This window comes from Lacerta agilis, chromosome 13, assembly GCF_009819535.1.
Source record: "Lacerta agilis isolate rLacAgi1 chromosome 13, rLacAgi1.pri, whole genome shotgun sequence".
NCBI lineage: Eukaryota > Metazoa > Chordata > Lepidosauria > Squamata > Lacertidae > Lacerta > Lacerta agilis.
Window position 1 is genome coordinate 13324643 of NC_046324.1, and position 19135 is coordinate 13343777.

Sequence of the window (19135 nt, forward strand, 5' to 3'; positions counted from 1 at the left end):
CTGAGTTTGAGTATCTTCAAAGCCCATGACACCTTTGGTAAAGGCTGTTCCCCAATTGGAGCACTTGCAGGCCAGTGTTTCCCAATTGTTGGAGTTACCGGTAATACTACATTTTAAATGATTTGCCTTGAGCAGGGGTCAGCAGAGTTTTTCAGGAGGGGGCCGGTCCACTGTCCCTCAGACCTTGTGGGGGCTGGACCCACCCTCCCAAAAGCACACACACTCCTAAAGGACCCCCCACTCCCAAAAGGACACCCCCACAACCACTTATGCCGCAGCCGCTGACACTGCCTTGTCTTCAGCAGCATCATCATCGTCCACTGCCTCGGCCAGGGATCCGTGGGGCAGAGCCCATGCCGCTGGCCTGGCCAGTGGTGGCAGCCTCCCCGCCACCACCGCTTCCTCCCGCTCGGCTCTTGGCCATATGCAGCTGCCTAAGCAGGAAGGAAGGGGCGTTGCCCAGAGGCGCCTGTGGCTATGGATTGGCTGTGGGAGGTTTGTGCAGCTAATCCAAAGCCGCAGCAGCATAACATGTCAGTTCCCACGCGGCAAGGCCTCCGCGTCACACCAGTTTAGCACAGGGACTGACTGAGCAGGCGGTAGGGTCCACAAGGTTCATGGGTTGGATTTAGTTTGCTGACCCCGGGCCTTTGTTTGCTGACCCCTGGCCTTGAGAGAGTCCTTAAACCTCTTTTGTTGACCACCAGCATTACACTTTCCATTTTTAAGTTGCTTGGGAAGATAGTATTCAGGCATAGCCCAGGTCTGTAAAGCTGCTTTCCAGGTGCTTGGAGGGGGTGGTGCAAGGCATGTGGGTATTAGGAATACAAGCCAAGCCCTGGCTCCATGTCCCTCCTAAATTGAGGGAAATCTGTTTCCTTGGCAGCTGGCAGAGCTCCTCTTCACTGGGCATGCCAGGACCAGTGCTAGGGTTTCTTGCGCCCTAGGGAGACCACCTTCTGGTGCCCCCGCCGCCCGCTAAAGCCTGCTTTAGCCGGAGGTGGGGGGGTGGAGAGGCAAGCAGCAGTTTCTCCGCTGTAGTGGAGAAGCTGCTGCTCGCCCGTCCCGCTGCCCACCCCTGCCAAAACCTGCTTTAGCGGGAGCGGGGTGGTGGTGTAGGGGGCAAGCAGCACCTCTCCGCTACAGCAGAGAAGCTGCTGCTAGCCTGCCCCGCCCCCCCGCCCAAGTCTGGCCAGCGCCCCCTCCATTTTGGCACCCTAGCAATTGCCTAGTTCACCTTAATGGACGCGCCGGCCCTGCATGGGACTGACACATGCCCCAGCCTCCACATCAGACTCACAGTCCCTCTCTGTGTCTCCGTTCCTTTTCAGCCACCATCAAACAAGGGCGATGATGACTGTCCTACTGATCCTATGCTGAATAGCTGCCCAGCTCAGCTTCAGGTCCCCCACCAAGTGCCCTACCTCCAGAATCCACTGCTCTCAACCGTCAACTGCCTCCCGTCCAGCATTCAAACTCCCTTTCCAAGCCTCCTCCAATCTTCCCTCACCACTAGAATTCCTCTCTCTCTCTCTTTCCCCCTCCCTCCCTGCATGACATTCTAGAATTACCTTAATTACCCTATTACACACACTACTGTTATAGATTATGGGGGGGGGGGATCCCACTAAGAAACAATTCAAGGCCCCTGAGAGACTAAGTGGAAATTCTCCCTTGCCTAGAGGTGTGAACAGAGATGGGGGATTTGCAAGGACGGCAGGATAAATGGGTGTGAGGTGACAGGAAAAGAGGCTTTGAGCAAGGGGTGCCGGGAAGAAGGAGGAGGAGGAGGGGAGTCTGGAATCCAACTTGGGAAGGCTGACTGCCCTGCTGTAGAGTTGGGTAGCCGTGTTGGTCTGCCATATTCAAAACAAAATCGAAAATTCTTTCTAGTAGCACCTTAGAGACCAACTGAGTTTGTTCCTGGTATGAGCTTTCGTGTGCATGCACACTTCTTCAGATACACTGAAACAGAAGTCACCAGATCCTTAAATATAGTGAGGGAGTGGGGAGGGGTATTGCTCAGAAGGGTGGTGGGAATGGGTGATCAGCTGATAGGTGTGGAAAACCTGTTGACGACTCTTAACGGCTGTAATTAGTCTTGCAGGGAAAGGCAAGGGGTGAGATGGCTAAAGATAGCTTTGTTATGTATAATGAGATAAGAATCCAATGTCTTTGTTCAGACCAGGTTTCTCCGTGGTTTTAAGTTTGGTGATTAGTTGTAATTCAGCCACTTCTCTTTCCAGTCTATTTCTGAAATTTCTTTGTATTAAGACAGCTACTTTGAGATCTTTTATAGAATGTCCTGGGAGATTGAAGTGTTCTCCTACTGGTTTCTCTGTCTTGTGATTCCTGATATCAGATTTATGTCCATTTATCCTTTGGCGTAGGGTTTGGCCTGTTTGTCCAATATAGAGAGCTGAAGGGCACTGTTGGCATTTGATTGCATACACAATGTTGGAAGATGAGCAATTAAATAGTCCTGAGATGGTATGTTTGATGTTGTTGGGACCAGTAATCGTGTTGTCCGGGTTTATGTGGCAGCAAAGTTGGCATCTGGGTTTATTGCAGGCTCTGGTACCAGTGTCCATGTTGAGTCCTGTTGTAGTATTATTGTGGGTGAGGAGCTGTTTGAGATTGGGTGGCTGTCTGTAGGGTCTTCCTCCCAGAGCTTGAGAAAGAGAACTGTCATTGTCTAGGAGAGGTTGTAGATCTCTGATGATGCGTTGTACTGTTTTAATTTGGGAGTTGTATGTAATTACTAGTGGTCCACTACTATAGTGTCCACTACTATAAAAATACAGGATGGACACATAGACACCACCTTATACCGTAAACCAACTGACCGACAAACATATCTACATGCTTCTAGCTACCATCCCAAACACACCAAACAATCCATAGTATATAGCCAGGCCCTACGTTACAGCCGCATCTGTTCCAACTCTACAGACAGAGACTCTCACCTAAGAGATCTACAGCAAACCTTTTTAGAACTAAAATATCCACCTGATGAAGTTAAACAACAGATCAACAGAGCCAGACTGATACCCAGAGAGAACTTGCTGCAAGACAGACCCAAAAAAGAAAATAACAGAACACCACTAGTAATCTAATCACCAAACTTAAAACCACGGAGAAACCTGGTCTGAACAAAGACATTGGATTCTTATCTCATTATACATAACAAAGCTATCTTTAGCCATCTCACCACTTGCCTTTCCTTGCAAGACTAATTACAGCCGTTAAGAGTCGTCAACAGGTTTTCCACACCTATCAGCTGATCACCCATTCCCACCACCCTTCTGAGCAATACCCCTCCCCACTCCCTCACTATATTTAAGGATCTGGTGACTTCTGTTTCAGTGTATCTGAAGAAGTGTGCATGCACACGAAAGCTCATACCAGGAACAAACTCAGTTGGTCTCTAAGGTGCTACTAGAAAGAATTTTCGATTTTGTTTTGACTGCTGTAGAGTTGCAAGTCCCTCTTGCAATGTCCCTCTTGCAATGGCTCTGCTGTAAGTTCTGGACTCCCTCCATGCAAACTGAAGGTGTAAACATGTGAATAAACCATATTTCTCAAAGCTACAACAGTCTCTGCCATGTCTCAATTCTCTAAAGGTGAGAGCCTGAAGCCCCATGGGGTCTTGCCACCACTCGGTAGAGAAAGGAGAGGCACCCAACTTTTGGAACAATATTTTATACACCCTGCTGCCTGAAATGATCCTGTTAGAAGCACTTGAGCTTTGCGTTTCTGGTTCCTGGGAAAGCAAGCTGCAGGTTCCTCATCCTTGTTCTAAAAAGCAGGTGTCTTCAATCAAACGATCCTGGGAATTGTGGTTTGTTAGGAGTTCTGGTAACTGTAGGTCTGTGTGAGGGAAACACTTTAAATCATAGGATGATAGAATTGTACAGTTGGGGGGGGACCCCAAGGCAGTGGCGGAGGAAGCCTCAGGCACCTTGGGCGGTGTGCCCAGGGGCGGAGTGAATTGCCCATAGGGATGTGGCACATCGGGGCATGCCACGTCCATAGGGGTTGGCAGAGGCGGAGCTAGTAGCAGCGCACGTCCCAGGGGGGTGCGCCGGTGGTAGGGAGTGTCCCGGAGGGTGCCGCCTGAGGCAATGTCACTCCCCCTCAGGGATGACATCTGGAGTGGACCACCCCCTACCACACCCACCTTGCTCCGTCTCTGCCCCAAGGGTTATCTAGTCCAGGGGTCAGTAACCTTTTTCAGCCATGGGCCGGTTCACCGTTCCTCAGACCATGTGCTGGGCCAGACTATATTTTTTTGGGGGGGGGGGTGAACGAATTCCTATGCCCCACAAATAACCCAGAGATGCATTTTAAATAAAAGCACACATTCTACTGAGGTAAAAACACCAGGCAGGCCCCACAAATAATCCAGAGATGCATTTTAAATATAAGGACACATTCTACTCATGTAAAAACATGCTGATTCCCAGACCGTCCGTGGGCCGGATTGAGAAGGCGATTGGGCTGCATCCAGCCCATGGGCCTTAGGTTGCCTACCCCTGATCTAGTCCAACCCCCTGCAATGCAGGAATCTCATCTAAAGCATCCATGGCAGATGGCCATCCAAAAAAACCTGAAAAACCTCCAAGGAAGGAGACTCTACCGCCTTCCGAGGGATTTCTTTCCACTGTCAAACAGATCTTACTGTCAGAAAGTTCTTCCTGAAGTTGAGTTGGAATCTCCTTTCATGTAACTTGAAGCCATGGCTTCCGGTCCCAGCCTTTGGAGCTGAAGAAAACAAGCTTCCTCCCTCCTTCCCTGAGATGGCCCTTGAGATATTGACAGGGCTGCATGGTGTGGCTCTAATATCCATGTTCTGAGAGAGAGAGCAAAACGGTTCTCTGTCCGCCTTTCTTCACCCCATTCAGAATTGCAAGGGGTCGGTGCATCTGGTTGGTAAGAGGATGTTCGGAGTTTGGAGCCCAGCCAGGGCTGGCTGTGGGCAAGATCCTGTCATTGCCAGGGGTTGGACTACATGACCCTTGGGATCCCTTCCAACTCTACCATGCTATGATTCTATCAAGCAGCTAAAAGAAGGGGCCAGGGAGCAAAATGCAGAACAAGGAGAGGCACAACCACACACCCCAACAGCACACTCTGGCCTGACCCACGGTGGCTTCATCCTAGCACACTTTGACTCCCCCTGATTTTATTTTTCTTAATTCAGCTGCCTGACAACCCAGCAGTCTGGCCCCAGTTTGACCGCTGATGTCACAAAGTGTCACTTTGCAAGCAAGTCCTATATTGCCCTGTCAGATGATGGTGAGAGACTTACTGAAACAAATCATGATGAGAAATAACTGTGAAGGTAGGAGGAGCTCCGATGCCCAGAGGAGTGGCATAGAAATATTATGTTGTTGTTGTTGTTATCACCTGTAAGTGGTGCATGCGGCTTGACTCCCTGGCTTGACTTGTCCGCAGCTGTTGAGAAACTTGGTAGGTCCTCAGCTGTGGTCCCCAGATGATATTTTCTGCTGTCAATATCTGGTTGGTTACAAGGTTGAACCATATGGCCTTTCCATGCCTCTATTCCCTTAACTATAAGGCTACGTACACACCACACCTTGAAGTCACAGGGTCTTTCCATTAAATGTCAAACTACGGACTCGTTTTTGTTCCTAAACATGTTCTAGATCATTTTCAAGAGAATTTCCCAAAGTTTCGCGATCTTGCCACTGTGTGGGATGGGTTTTAACAGGAAGGAGGGTATACGTTAATTGAAATATATCCCTCCAGATACCCACGAATGTGAGCTGAACAGAGTTTTAAAAACCCCTCCTTGACAGCAAAACTAAGAGCTTAGGAATTAGGCTGCGAAACCTTGTTTTGAGTAAATCCAGCTATGAAATCAGCTGCCTTTTGTGACAGAAAGGTTTGTTGAGTCACCGAGTGTTGTTTTTTCCCCTGCCAGCAAACAGTTACCTAGCAACAGCTTCTGAGTGGCCAGAGTTCCATGGGAGGCAGTTAAGAGTGGAGTGAGAGACTCATTCATTCTATCTGTGAGGGGGATTCTGTCAGGAGATTTTGTTCTGACCAGAGATGGGAAGGCCTGGAAAAAAACTGGAAAAATTGCAGGGGGGGGGGGGGACCCTGTTTTTTTTGTAAATTTTTCCAGGAGTGTTTCATGCCTTCCCATCTCCAGTGTGACAGGTGGTAGAGCTGAGGACAGCCAAGGACTTTCAGTATATGCTCTAAGGTTCCAAATTGCAAAACACTGTTAAAATAGACAAGACACAGTCCCACACGGTATTTTACAGGAAAAAGGGTCCTCAGAGGGAATACTCTGACAGGAAAGGGCAGTAGTGATTCCGAGGCCAAGGAGGATTTGGGGGTCTGTAAGGAAACATTCCAGTTGAAATCCTAAGTTCCTGAAGTGTGTGTGGAGAAGTCTGATCTATGAAAGTTGTGTAAAAGAAAGTAACCTTAAGCCTGAACAGCATACAGCATATATCTTGATACAGTATACATTAATAATAAGCAACAGCACTGTTTGTTACATTTCTGTGGAAGAAGAAGAACCAAAAACTCCTTGTTTACATCTGTTATAATAAAGTTTGTTTGCAACCTGTTTCCCCCAAAGAAAAACCCACTGTCGCTCGTGATTCATTCTCCATTGGGGATTGCACCTGAGGGAAAGGGAAACAGAGGGGTGGCGCAGCGGCGCCAGGGAGAGAGAGTGCCGTTGTGTCGTTGCACCTTCCCTCTTCCTACCCAATTCAGAAAGAATCAGGCAGCAACCTGAGAAGTTTAAAAACAAGCCTGCGTGTGACCCTTGAGAAGGGGTTCCTGCCCCGAGGGGCTTACAATCTTTAATTTGACACAGGGAGGCAACTGTGAAGTTTGAGGTCCAGGGTGGATCCTGACTCCTCCTGTGAGACTAAGCCAAGGTCTTTGAGTTTAGACTTTTGGATACCCAGACGTTTCCCATCTGTAATGTCTTCCTCTGTTTTTATTTTCCTTTCTATCTCCTAGCTCCTAAGACAGGTAGGCCTCAAGGCTATTGTGGCTTCACGAGCAGATGAAAGAAGGGGAGGCTACCACGTTTAACAATGGCATCGTAGAAGTTGTGGTATGTTAATTCCACGGGGAATCCATTCCCCACATGTGCCAGAAGATTGTGGTGCCAATCTGAGCAAAACAGGGCTGGGGGGAGAGCAGGCCCATCTAGCCCCAGCCCCTTGACCCCGTCCTTCCGAGCCAGGGGTCAGGCCATCGTGTGCCCAGGCAGGAGCAGCAAGCATCGGCAGCCATTGGTGATGTGGGCATGGGCAGCAGGGCAGGGGTGATTGTTCTGCCCCCCCTCCTTCCCTTGGTCAGCTGTCCAGGCACCCTCGGCAGCACTCCGGCTGTCCCTACAGTAGTCATGGTTTTTGCCAAAATTCTGACTTCCTCCAATTCACTCTAAAACTGTGCCAAACACCTGCAAATTGCCCCTTGCAATGTTTGGCGGTGCAAATGCCGTGTTTCCAGGTAGGCCAAAAAATGAGCCCTCAGCGCATTGTGAAGAACATCCTGTAATGTAGTTTTTGAAATAATTCATTTGCAAAACAAGTTCAGTCTTGTTTTCCTGAGATCAGCAGTTCCGTAAGAAATTATTAACTTCCTCAAGGCTTTGCCTTTTAGCTCTCCTAGCAGAAAGAAAGCCAAATCACCATTTCAGACGGTGTGGATTATCTATTTTGAGGAACAGCAGAGGATTTCCACTGGGTGGCTCCAAAGTCACAGAGAGGCAAAGAGGAATATTTTTGCCACTGTTAAGTGGCAATCGCACATTACAATAGCATCGCACATTGTCGTCAGAGGCAGTATGCCTGTATATAATTTTACACATCACTTGGGAAGACAGGCAAACTAATACCAGTGTATTGGAAGAAGCAAAGATCACCAGTGTCAAAGCACTGATTTTTCAACATCAACTTTTTTTGGACTGGTTATGTTGTGCGAATGCCTGATTATCATCTTCCAAAGCAACTACTCTATTCCAAACTTAGAAATGGAAAGCGTAATGCTGGTGGTCAACAAAAGAGCTTAAAGACTCTCTCAAGGCAAATCTTTAAAAATGTAGTACAAACACCAACAACTGGGAAACACTCGCCTGTGAGTCTTCCAATTGGAGAACAGCTATTACCAAAGGGGTCATGGGCTGTGAAGACGCTCGAACTCAGAATGCAAGGGAGAAACGTGCTAAGAGAAAGGCACGCTTGGCAAACCCTCACCGTGATAAACTCTCGCCTGGAACCCTATGTCCCCACTGTGAAAGGACGTGTGGATCCAGAATTGGCTTCCACAATCACTTACAGACTCACTGTTAAGACTGTGTTCATGGAAGACAATCTTATTCGGCTACGGGGGGTTGCCAAAGAGGAAGATATAACTAGTAGCTGGCAATTGCAAGTGGAGAGAGTGCTGTTGCTTACAGGTCACCTTGACAGGCCTCCTCTGACATTATCCAGAAGGACTGTTCTTCTTGTTCTTTGTGCGGTGGTTTTGGCATGTTGAGCTTGCCATTGTATAGGCTTTTACTGCCGTAAACAATGGAACAGGAAGGGGGAAGCTTTCTCAGCGATGTAAATTGCAAGAATCTGTTGACCTTGGCTCCATGATAAGAGTATCCGTCTTGGGGGCAGAATATCTGAGGTTCAAATCCCCAGCATCTCTAGGTAGGGCTGGGAGAGACTATTAACAACATGACCGCGGACTAAAATCTGGGAGAGTCGTTGCCAGTCAGTATAGACAATACCTTGGTTCCCAAACACCTTGATTCCCAAACGCTGAAAACCCAGAAGTGTTCCAGTTTGCGAACGTTTTTGAGGAAGCTGAACATCCGATGCAGCTGTCGTCTATTGTTACTGGGGCGCCTGCGCCAATCAGAAGCTGCACCTTGGTTTTCAAACATTTCAGAAGTCAAAAAGACTTCCGGAACAGATTAAGTTTGGTGCTTATGTTTTTGTTATTTATTTTGCGTTTTTGTTTGTATGCTCCAACATTTATCCCATGAAAATAGGGATGTCCTATTCCACAACAACAACAATAAAGATTTTATTATTTACCTGTATATCCCACCCATCTGTCAGTTTGCATTTCTTAGTACAGAAATATTGATCTGATGTGTAGAGATCTTTCCTATTCTACTTAGTTCAAGGGGTTCTGGAAGCTTCTCTGTGAAAGAAACAAGCAGAAGGTTCATGAGTACAGCTGGTTTAAACTTGGTCTGTTATCTCTTCTGTCAAGGTCATGCTGACACTAAAAGTGAGGCCAAAAGGAGCCTGGGTTTCACTTTCTCCTTCTCTCTCTTTCCCTTCTGGTGTGGTGTTCTGTATATAGTGTTAAGGGTTAGACTTATTATAAGTTATTGTAAGTTTAAGTTAAGTCTGCTGCAACTGGATTTCTTATGGACAGTGTCAATCCTGAATGTATTGGATTTGTGACCATTATGCTCATTTGCCTTCAGTAGCGGTAAAGCTCTGCTGGATGAAATACAATTGCCTCTGGTCTATTTTTTGGGGAATCCTGCAGTGTGTTTTAAGTTTTTACTCTGCTAACTGTATGTCAGAGTTCTGCTCTGGATCAATATTGAGAAGAATTCCAATGACAGAAGGATGGTAGGAGTTGTAGTTTGAAACATCTGGAGAATACGAGGTTGGCATCCCTGATGGATGCTCCAACATTTATCCAATGAAAATAGGGACGTCCTATTCCATAACAACAACAATAATGATTTTATTATTTATATCCCACCCACTCTAGGCAGCTTCCAACATATAAAAAAAAACAAATCATTAAACTTTTTTTTTAACACCTTTCCCTATACAGGGCTGCCTTCAGATGTCTTCTAAAGGTTGTATGGTTACTTATCTCCTTGGCTTGGGGGGGTCACATAACTCCATACCCTCCATCATTGAAGGGTATAAAAATAGAGACAACCTAAGGAAAAGTGGTGGGTGGCACTGTAGTCTAAACCACAGAGCCTAGGGCTTGTCGATCAGAAGGTCAGCAGTTCAAATCCCTGTGACAGTGTGAGCTCTCGTTGCTTGGTCCCTGCTCCTGCCAACCTAGCAGTTCAAAAGCACATCAAAGTGCAAGTAGATAAATAAGTACCGCTCCGGTGCAAAGGTAAACAGTGTTTCCGTGAGCTGCTCTGGTTTGCCAGAAGCGGCTTAGTCATGCTAGCCACATGACCCGGAAGCTGTACGCTGGCTCCCTCGGCCAGTAAAGTGAGATGAGCGCCGCAATCCCAGAGTCGTCCGATACTGGACCTAATGGTCAGGGATCCTTTTACCTTTAAGGAAAAGTAGAACATTTTGGGATCAAGTCAGAAACCAGGATGGCTTCTGTAAATCCATGGAAAATAGGAACACTTGGAGGGTCTGGTTGGGCAACAGTCACCCAATGATATCCCCTGGATGCATGTTGCAAAAGATGAGTAGCACTGGGAAAGCTGTCTTTCAGAGAAACATGCCTGTCATTACTGGCCTTGCTGTGGAGGAACCCAAACTTCTATACACTAGTGGCCAAAATTGTGGAAACCTTTCAGGAAAAGTGTATTTCCGAGGTTTGATGGCTCATAAAACCTGATTGGCTCTCTAAAACACTCATGCTCATTGGCTACATTCAAGTGAAGGAAAGCTACAACATATCAACCTATAACCTTTGATAGAATACAGATGATTGAACAAATGTTTGTTGCATTACATTCTTCATTAAATTATCTTTCCTTTGATATATAATATTATGGTATTATTAATTTTTTTTAAAAAAGTGGTGTTATGAGCCATCAAGCCTCAGAAATACACTTTCCCCAAAAGTTTTCCACAGTTGTGGCCGCTAGTCTATGTATACACAATGCAATCTATGATTAAGCACAGGGCCTCACCTGTTCTTTGAATAAAATGTAGAAATACTGTACGTACATTGAAAACAGCAGTTAACTCTCATTGCAGAAATGCACACATACCACTGAGATGGAGAAACAGGGCTCATACTTCCAAGTGATGGTATGATACCTTTGGAATGCTCTTCCAATGGAGCTATGTCTGGCACTGACTCTACAACCGTTTCGGTGCCAGGTCAAAATTCACCGGTAATTCTATTTGCCCAGGCACTTTAAAGTCTGCTCTTGGCTAGGCAAGCAATAAAATAAATAAAAAATCATCACTTATCTACTCATCTGCAATCCTAAGTGAGCTCAGAGTTCACAAAGGAGTAATAAGAATAACTCATAAGTGGGCAGTATAATAATCAATTTAATAAATCCACAGTAAAGCAACACATTTGTTTCATTAAACAAATATATAATATATAATTACAATTTAAAAAAAACTCCAAGTACAGTACAGATCTACCAAACCCCCAGTTTCTAATTAGGTGTACTGTAAACCCCAGTTTAATGAAATATCCATTATGAATATCCATTTGTGTGCAAAAATACCTGACTTCTGAAAAGGTCATAAAGAAGGGATACACAAAAAGTTTCACAAACTGAGATATGGCTTTGTGTTTCTATTGTCGTGTATCAAAACAACAGGGTCCCAAATATGCCAGTTCTTCATTTCAATATCATTTAGTGCAGTTTGCTCATTCTAATACTGAAATTTTGTCTTGGGGTTGAGCAGAAGGGGGGAAAGTTGGCTTGTCCCAAGAGACATAAAATCCAGCAAATGGGCATAAAAATAAATCCATCAGTGTACCATCTCCTAAGATACTTGGAGTTTGCTCTTCAAGGAATCGCTTGCTCTCTAGATCTTGTTGAACTCCAGATTCCATCAGTTTTAGCCAATTGTCAATGGGCACTAGAGTCCAATAAAATCTGAAGTCATCCTTCCTTTACATGAAGCATTTGAATAATAATTTAAAGTTAAATAACTATGCATATTGCTTTCATGAAAAGTTAATTTTAAAAGTCACCCTTCATCAGAAGATATTGGTCCTTAAAAACAATAACAAGTATCTCTTCTGTGAAGGAAAAAGAACAGATTTCAAACTACTATGCTCCAAACAGCGAAATAGTTATCCAATTAGTCAAAACATGCTGGCAATTGTTGACATTGATACTTATTTCTGTTGTTTGTTGGGATTAAGTGGGCTTATTTTCTTTTTTGGCTTCTTTAGCCCTATTTACAAAAACTATGGAGGAAAATAAAATGTGGCAAGCTAAGCTTTAAAATATTGATTGCTTCGGATTTCAGAGTTGAAGATCAAACCTTTCCAAGAGATTATACCATGTATATGTTATACCGCACTCTTACTCACACCGATGGTTCTGTTTAGATGTAAAGAATTGGAGGTCAAATCTCTGGCATTTTTAAAATATAAATTTCTACACCACTAATTCACATGGTATCTGGCTTTGGATTAGCTATGCTCCAGAAGCAACATCTCTTGTCTTGCAGTTCCTTCTCCTGATTTCACCTTCTCTATACTTAAAAGTTTTAGGAGGAATCCAGTAATAATTTGGTGCCTGGAAAACAGTTCCAAAGGCCTGCAATTCAACACAGGTCAAAAAATGGAACATTTTACTTTTAGACTGCTTAGGAGAAGAATGACAACTAAAAAATAATGGGCAGTGGGTGTCCTTCTGTTTGACTAAAAGGCAGTACAGTTCACCAAATCACTAACATTTCACTGGCACACGTTAGCATACATTATCATGCAAAATCGATATTTATTGGGAGGAAATGTAAAGGTGAAATGGAAACCATATGCTCACAATTGTAAGTTTCGGTGGCTGCAGTGTATCTGAAGCCTTCATTCTCTTTATTTCCTGAATGTCTACAACTTTCACCAACCCAGTGCCCTCCAGATGCAGAAGGACCACAATTCTGTGCTGGCTGGGGATGATGGCAGCTGTACAAAATCTGCAGGGCACAGAGTTGGTGCAGGCTATTCTACAGTACATCTACTGATTGGATCTCTGCTTTAAATGTGGTTTCTATAACCGCCCCCCTTGCAAGAGGCAAATCAATCACAAAAAGTCCCCTACAACATATTTACTCACTAGAATTAAGGTTCATGCTTTACCAAACAGCCTCTTGAAGCAGGTTAAAACGTTAGATATCCAAGATGACCGACAAGAATCGTCTCAAAGTAAATTATATATATTTGAAAAGAAATTTAAATATGCTTTTCTATGGTAAAAGTCTTATGCCGAAAGATACAAGAGAAAACTATTCCTTACAAACGTAGTGGGTCCAGCCCCAAAGTCTTCAGATAAACAACCAATAGCTTGTCCCAGGAAAAGACCTTTTCTGGTTTGGATCGTAGGTTAAAGCTAAAATTTCCAGGACTGGTTACTGCAAAAGCTATACTTTTCAATATGTATTCAAGTTTGAATGAAGAGAGACAACTTATAAAAAAATGTTCTGCTATACCTGGTTTTAGGCAAGGTAGTAAAAAAACCATAGCTGTTGGAGAGAGATAAAATATGGTGTAACCAGTTCAGGGATCATTAACCTTTTTGATCACAGACATGATCAACCTTGGCAACTCTTTTTAAACTCAAGTAGTTAATTCTTGGCGCCCTTTAGGAAAGCAGGCAAGCACTGTTGGAAGTTAACAAATGGCAACGAGGAAGTGTGCTCTACGAGGTATCCGCCAACTGCAACGTGATCTGTAAACAATTTGTTGGATATGTATATATATTGGCATGAAAACCCTGGCCAAAACGAACGGCGAGAGAGAAAGTTACAACTCTTTTTCACGGAAAGGGTAATTCTGACCCCGTTCCAAACCCTTCTTGTTGCAAGAGGATTGCCAATACTAGTCCAGCCCTAAGGGATTCCGTTCCATTTGCATTTATTGCTTCGTGGTCTTTTGGCTGCAAAGGTTAAGAAGAATAAGGCAGCGAGTCCTCCCAAAAAGAAAAAAAGCGTGGAAAAATTAGGCACTGGAATTCTGACAGTTTGCGCACGGTTTGTTCTCTTCTCGCCTGTAACTCTGAAGCTGGATTGAACATTGATAGACTCCGAATGTGCTCAGCAACAACCGCCTGGCCTTCGACTGGATTTCCTCCCACTTTGATGAACTGCCAGGAACTGAAAAGCAAGGAAGACACAGTAAGTACCAACAAAAAATAGGCAGAGTGATTGTATCAGTGGGTCGGGCAAGGGGGAGGAAAATGGCAGGGATATCCAAAGCACTTCTGGGCAAGTAGCTGTGGGAAGAGAGGCTGCTTTCACACCACACATCTAAAGGACTGGGGTGCCACTTGCAAGAGTGACGGCTTCGCTAAAATAATTATGGGAGCTATAACGTGCTGAGAGGGAAATTGTAGCTCTGCAGGGGGAATAATGCTCAATTGTCAAGGACGATGGCAGCTGAAGTACACCAACATTTAAATGACCCCCGATTCCCATCCCTGATCTACAGAAAACAGGAAACAATAAATTAATTTATGGTTAACAAACCACAAATATGACCCCCCCCCAAATTTCATTTATTGATTGAATTTAATCACATGATTCTGCTTCATTAACACAGCCGTTAGCTGTGCATGCTTCCCAGTTTTACCTAATTGCAAGTGGACTACGGCAATGGTTTTTCCTGCAGTCAATGACCAAATATTCAGGTTTTCCACTGAAAACACATCTTCAATTTTCATTAGCTCTTCTTTAATGCGATCCACATTCAGATGCCTTGGAACTCCTACAAGGAGGACATGAGTTTTAGAAGTTTAGAATTAATTTATTATTATTATTATTTGATGCCTTTATATTGAGCAGAGTATAAAAAAGGATAAAAAAGCAGTCATTTAGTCACATTGTGAAAGTGCCTCAAGGGAAAACACTTGTGTAAACATTTTCATCTTCTGCATTTCTAGTAAGTGAAATGTTATCAGTCCAACTTGAAGTGATAACATTTATTCAGAAATAGTAGTGCACTGGTTCTTGACAATTTTGGGGTTTGGGGAACCAATGACAAATTGGCCCAGTTTTCACTTAGCACTGAAGAAGCCACAGTTGCCCCTCCCATCCAGTGGCATAGTCGCAACAAAGAGGTGGGGAGTGCCACTTAGATTAAGCACAGTTTAGCTTCATGTTCAAAAACTAAACTGTGGCTAATCTTAACTAAAGTTTGTTGAAGTAAGGCTCCTTCTAAAACTATGTTATAAAGCGGGCTTTTCTCAACAAGCCCTGGGAAGCTGTCCCAACTAAAGAAGAATGGCAACTTAAGCTGACAGAATATGTGAAGCTTGCAGACTTAACATCTAGAATAAAACAGTGATGTCCAAGAGGTCGATCGCGATCTACTGGTCGATCCCTGAGTGATCGCTGTCGATTGCGGGCTCCCTTCCAACCGCGGGCTCCCTTCTGATCGCTTCCTTCCGATTGCTTGTTGGAAAAAGCATCGTGTTTAAAGTCTCCGCCCCCTCCATTTTTGTTTTGCCCGTCTGTTACATGAAATGGGCAATCATTATTGCTAATGGGCAATCATTATTGCATTTGCCTGTTATCGTCTGTGTTGGTTTTGCGCGTCTTATGACACCCCCCAAAAAAAAAGCTCAACAACTTTGGGCTCCCCTAAAAAAGCTGAACAACTTTGGCTTCCCTCCTCCCTCCAATGACAATGGGTTGTTTTATACTGGGAGTAGATCATACTCTATAGGGAGTTGATGTGCCTGGAATAAGAGAACAAGAACATACAGAAGATGAGTTTGGATTTGATATCCCATTTTATTACTACCCGAAGGAGTCTCAAAGCGGCTAACATTCTCCTTTCCCTTCCTCCCCCACAACAAACACTCTGTGAGGTGAGTGGGGCTGAGAGACTTCAAAGAAGTGTGACTAGCCCAAGGTCACCCAGCAGCTGCATGTGATGGAGCGGAGACGCGAACCCGGTTCCCCAGATTGCGAGTCTACCACTCTTAACCACTACACCACACTGGCTCTCAATATTCAGTATTGGCCTGAATATATGCCTCACTTCTTTTTTCCAAATTCGCGACCATACAAAAATTGGCTTTTACGATGTCGCTGCTGAAACACACATACGGTAAAACGTAACGGGTGTGAGTGCCTGTGGAATTTTAAGGGAGCGGCTTATATTTGGGTATTGTCTTTTTTTCTCCCCCCCCCCCTTTAATTTTAAAGGTGCGTCTTATATTCGGGCCAATACGGTATGTTTATAGAAGATTAGAAAATGTTTATTGAATATATGGGGGGAAATTGTGTACACTTGAAAACAATGGCAGCATTAAGATAAACTCAACAGTGTAAATAAGTTTTGATGGATGCAGTAATGGAATACTGCATGGTATGGTTTTTGTAAAATATGCAGAGATTTATGATATGCTAAATGAACCGTGGAAAGAGAAGAAGGAAAGTCACTGATACTTTAAGGATGTTTAAATGAGTATTCTAAATTGTAAAACAGAAAAATTAATAAAAATTGTTTTTTCAGAAAAGCCCTGGGAATTTGTTAAGTGTCCACCTTTTGTTTACAGGTATATTGCTTTGCTGAAACCCTTATTAGGATGTGATTTCAATACCATGATATGGTGATTTATCCCACAGCCCTGCACCTGAGTAAACACAAGAAAGCAAATCTAGGATTGGGCTGAGATTGCAAAAGACCTGCATGAAGGTGTTACATAAGACGAAAACAATTTATGGCAGCTGGCTAGGAATTTGATGGATGAGTTATTGTAAATCTGCAGTATTAAAGGGAACCAACATTCAATAAAGCAGAATGGGAGAGCCATTTGGAATTGCCTTATTAGGGTTATCCGTCAACAACAGCTAGCACAGCTTCTGACACTGTTGGCTGATAAATGGTAACTTGTGGAATCTCCCAGAGAAACATATGCTTCAGTTGACAGCATAATAAAAAGTTTAAGTCCTCTGGGTGAAGTACAACCAGTGCTGTTTTTCTAGAAAAAAGAGGTGCCAGAACTCACCATGAACACCTCCCTCATTCTCTGAAATCGATTTTATTTAATTTTACAAATACCCAAGTTATAACAATATGAAATACATATTCATATACAGTGGTACCTCGGGTTACGAACTTAATTCGTTCTGGAGGTCCGTTCTTAACCTGAAATCGTTCTTAGCCTGAGGCGCACTTTCGCTAATGGGGTCTCCCGCTGCCGCCGCACTTTTTCCGTTCTCATCCTGCGGCAAAGTTTGCAACCCAAGGTAACTACTTCCGGGTTAGCGGAGTTTGTAACCCAAAGCTTTTGTAACCCGAGGTACCACTGTATAGAGATTTCTCTGACTCTCAAGACTTCCCATCATCCCCTCCCAGGGTCCTATTGTCAACATTTTCAACTGCATATTATTTTATAATCTATATTTTGTACCTGTCCATATTGTCCATATTATTTGTTACATTACAAGTGTTATTAAAATCCTGCTAATGTTTTCATCTGCTTACAGCAGTTTCCTAAATAAATTATAATTTTTTCCCCATTCTTTCTTGAAGTTTTTGTCTTCTGGTTTCCTGAGCTTTCCGGTCAATTTTGCCATTTTGGCACAATCCAACAGCTTAGTTTGCCATTCCTCTCTGGTAGGGAGTCTTTCTTCTTTCCACACCTCCCTCATTCTCTTAGCATGCCAATGGCACCCACCTGAGAGGTGCCAGAACTGAGTTTCACTGAGTTCTGGCTGGGGGGGGGGGGGAACCCTGAGCATAACTGAAACGATCAACGAAGATTTTGAGTAAATCTCAGATGCCCGGCTGAGATTCAGTGCCAAATCACCTCGTAAGAAAACCACATACAGTGAAACGTATAAATCTTTCAAAACTATTTATCAAGATTTTGAAAGTTATTTAGAAAATCAAAGTAAGTAATACAGCCATTGTTGCTTCCACTTGCTCACTGCTTCTATCTGCTCTTGAAGGAGCACCTCGAATATAGGAGTTGGAGCAATCATTACCTTCAAGTACAATTATTCCGGTGTCCCGTATAATCCGAAATGTTGTGAAAGCCACCAGGACTGAGAATACATATGTGCATATAGGGTCAGCAATCTTATATTCTGGCTGAAACAAAGGAGGTAAAAGCCTGGTAAGATTACATCAGCATAAATAAATAAATAAATAAATAAATAAATAAATAAATAAATAAATTTTAATTTATATCCCACCCACCTGGCTGGGTTTCCCCAGCCACTCTGGGCTGCTTACAACATATAAAACACAACAAAACATCAAACATTAAAAAACAAATACCCGATACAAGCAACAAACCAACCAATAAATCAATAATAAAACAACAACAACAAACAGTTTATAGTTATACCCAAACTAAAATAACTGTCAACCCCAACTAAACATTTAACCAACACCAACCTATCAAAAATGAAACAGAGGAATCAAAATTAGAACCGTTTAAAACATTTTAGTCAGTTGCCGCAACCCAAGAGTTGTTCCAGCAATGTCCCAGTGCCTTTTAGCTATTCAGGGTGAGTGTGGGCCCCGCTCCCTAGGCCAGGTGGAAATGGGCCTTGCAGCAGGGAGCAGATAAAGATGGTTTAATCTACTATTATTTATTTTTCAAATAAATAAATAAAGTCATATACAGAGATACCTTGGTTTTCGAACTTAATCCATTCCGGAAGTCCGTTCTTAAACCGAAACCATTCTTAAACCGAGGCACGCTTTCCCTAATGAGGCCTCCCGCCGCCAGTGCCCTTCCACCATTCGGCTTCCGTTCGTAGACCGAGGTAAAGTTCGCTAACCAGAACACTACTTCCGGTTTTGCGTAGTTCATAAACCGAATCATTCGTAAACAGGACTGCTCTTACACCGAGGTACCACTGAACTGCCCTGCATCCACAGATCTCAGGGCAGTTCACAACATAAAGATACGAAATAAATACAGTCGTGAACCTCGTGTTGCGTTAGGTTCATGTTGTGTCTTTTCGGCTTGTGAACGCGGCAAATCCGGAAGTGTATACTTCTGGGTTTCGCCACACGTGAAGCGTTCTATTGTGTTGTGCGCATACACAGAAGTGGCACTCTAGTTGCGGACTTTCCCTGTGGTTCCCAAACAAAAAGGAGAGCTCTCCTTGCCAATTTCAGTAAGCAGGTATGGGGCAAAGCACTTTTAAGCTAGGCAATCTCTCATCAGTGCAATGCACCCAGAGGGCATACATCATGC

At 44.0% G+C, this 19135-nt stretch overlaps 1 protein-coding gene across 2 annotated transcripts in view; it reads right to left on the bottom strand.

Annotated features, from left to right (window-relative positions):
- Window positions 1-13406: 13406 nt before the first annotated feature.
- SLC30A4 (solute carrier family 30 member 4) overlaps window positions 13407-19135 on the bottom strand; it is a 29637-nt gene continuing 23908 nt past the window's right edge. For both annotated transcript variants that reach the window (XM_033166958.1, XM_033166957.1), the window contains exons 6-8: window positions 17910-18015; window positions 14542-14676; window positions 13407-14066 (exon numbers count right to left, since the gene is read on the bottom strand). In XM_033166958.1, the coding sequence (XP_033022849.1) occupies window positions 13912-14066; window positions 14542-14676; window positions 17910-18015 (396 nt within the window). In that variant the 3' untranslated portion in view covers window positions 13407-13911. The remainder of the gene's footprint in view (window positions 14067-14541; window positions 14677-17909; window positions 18016-19135) is intronic.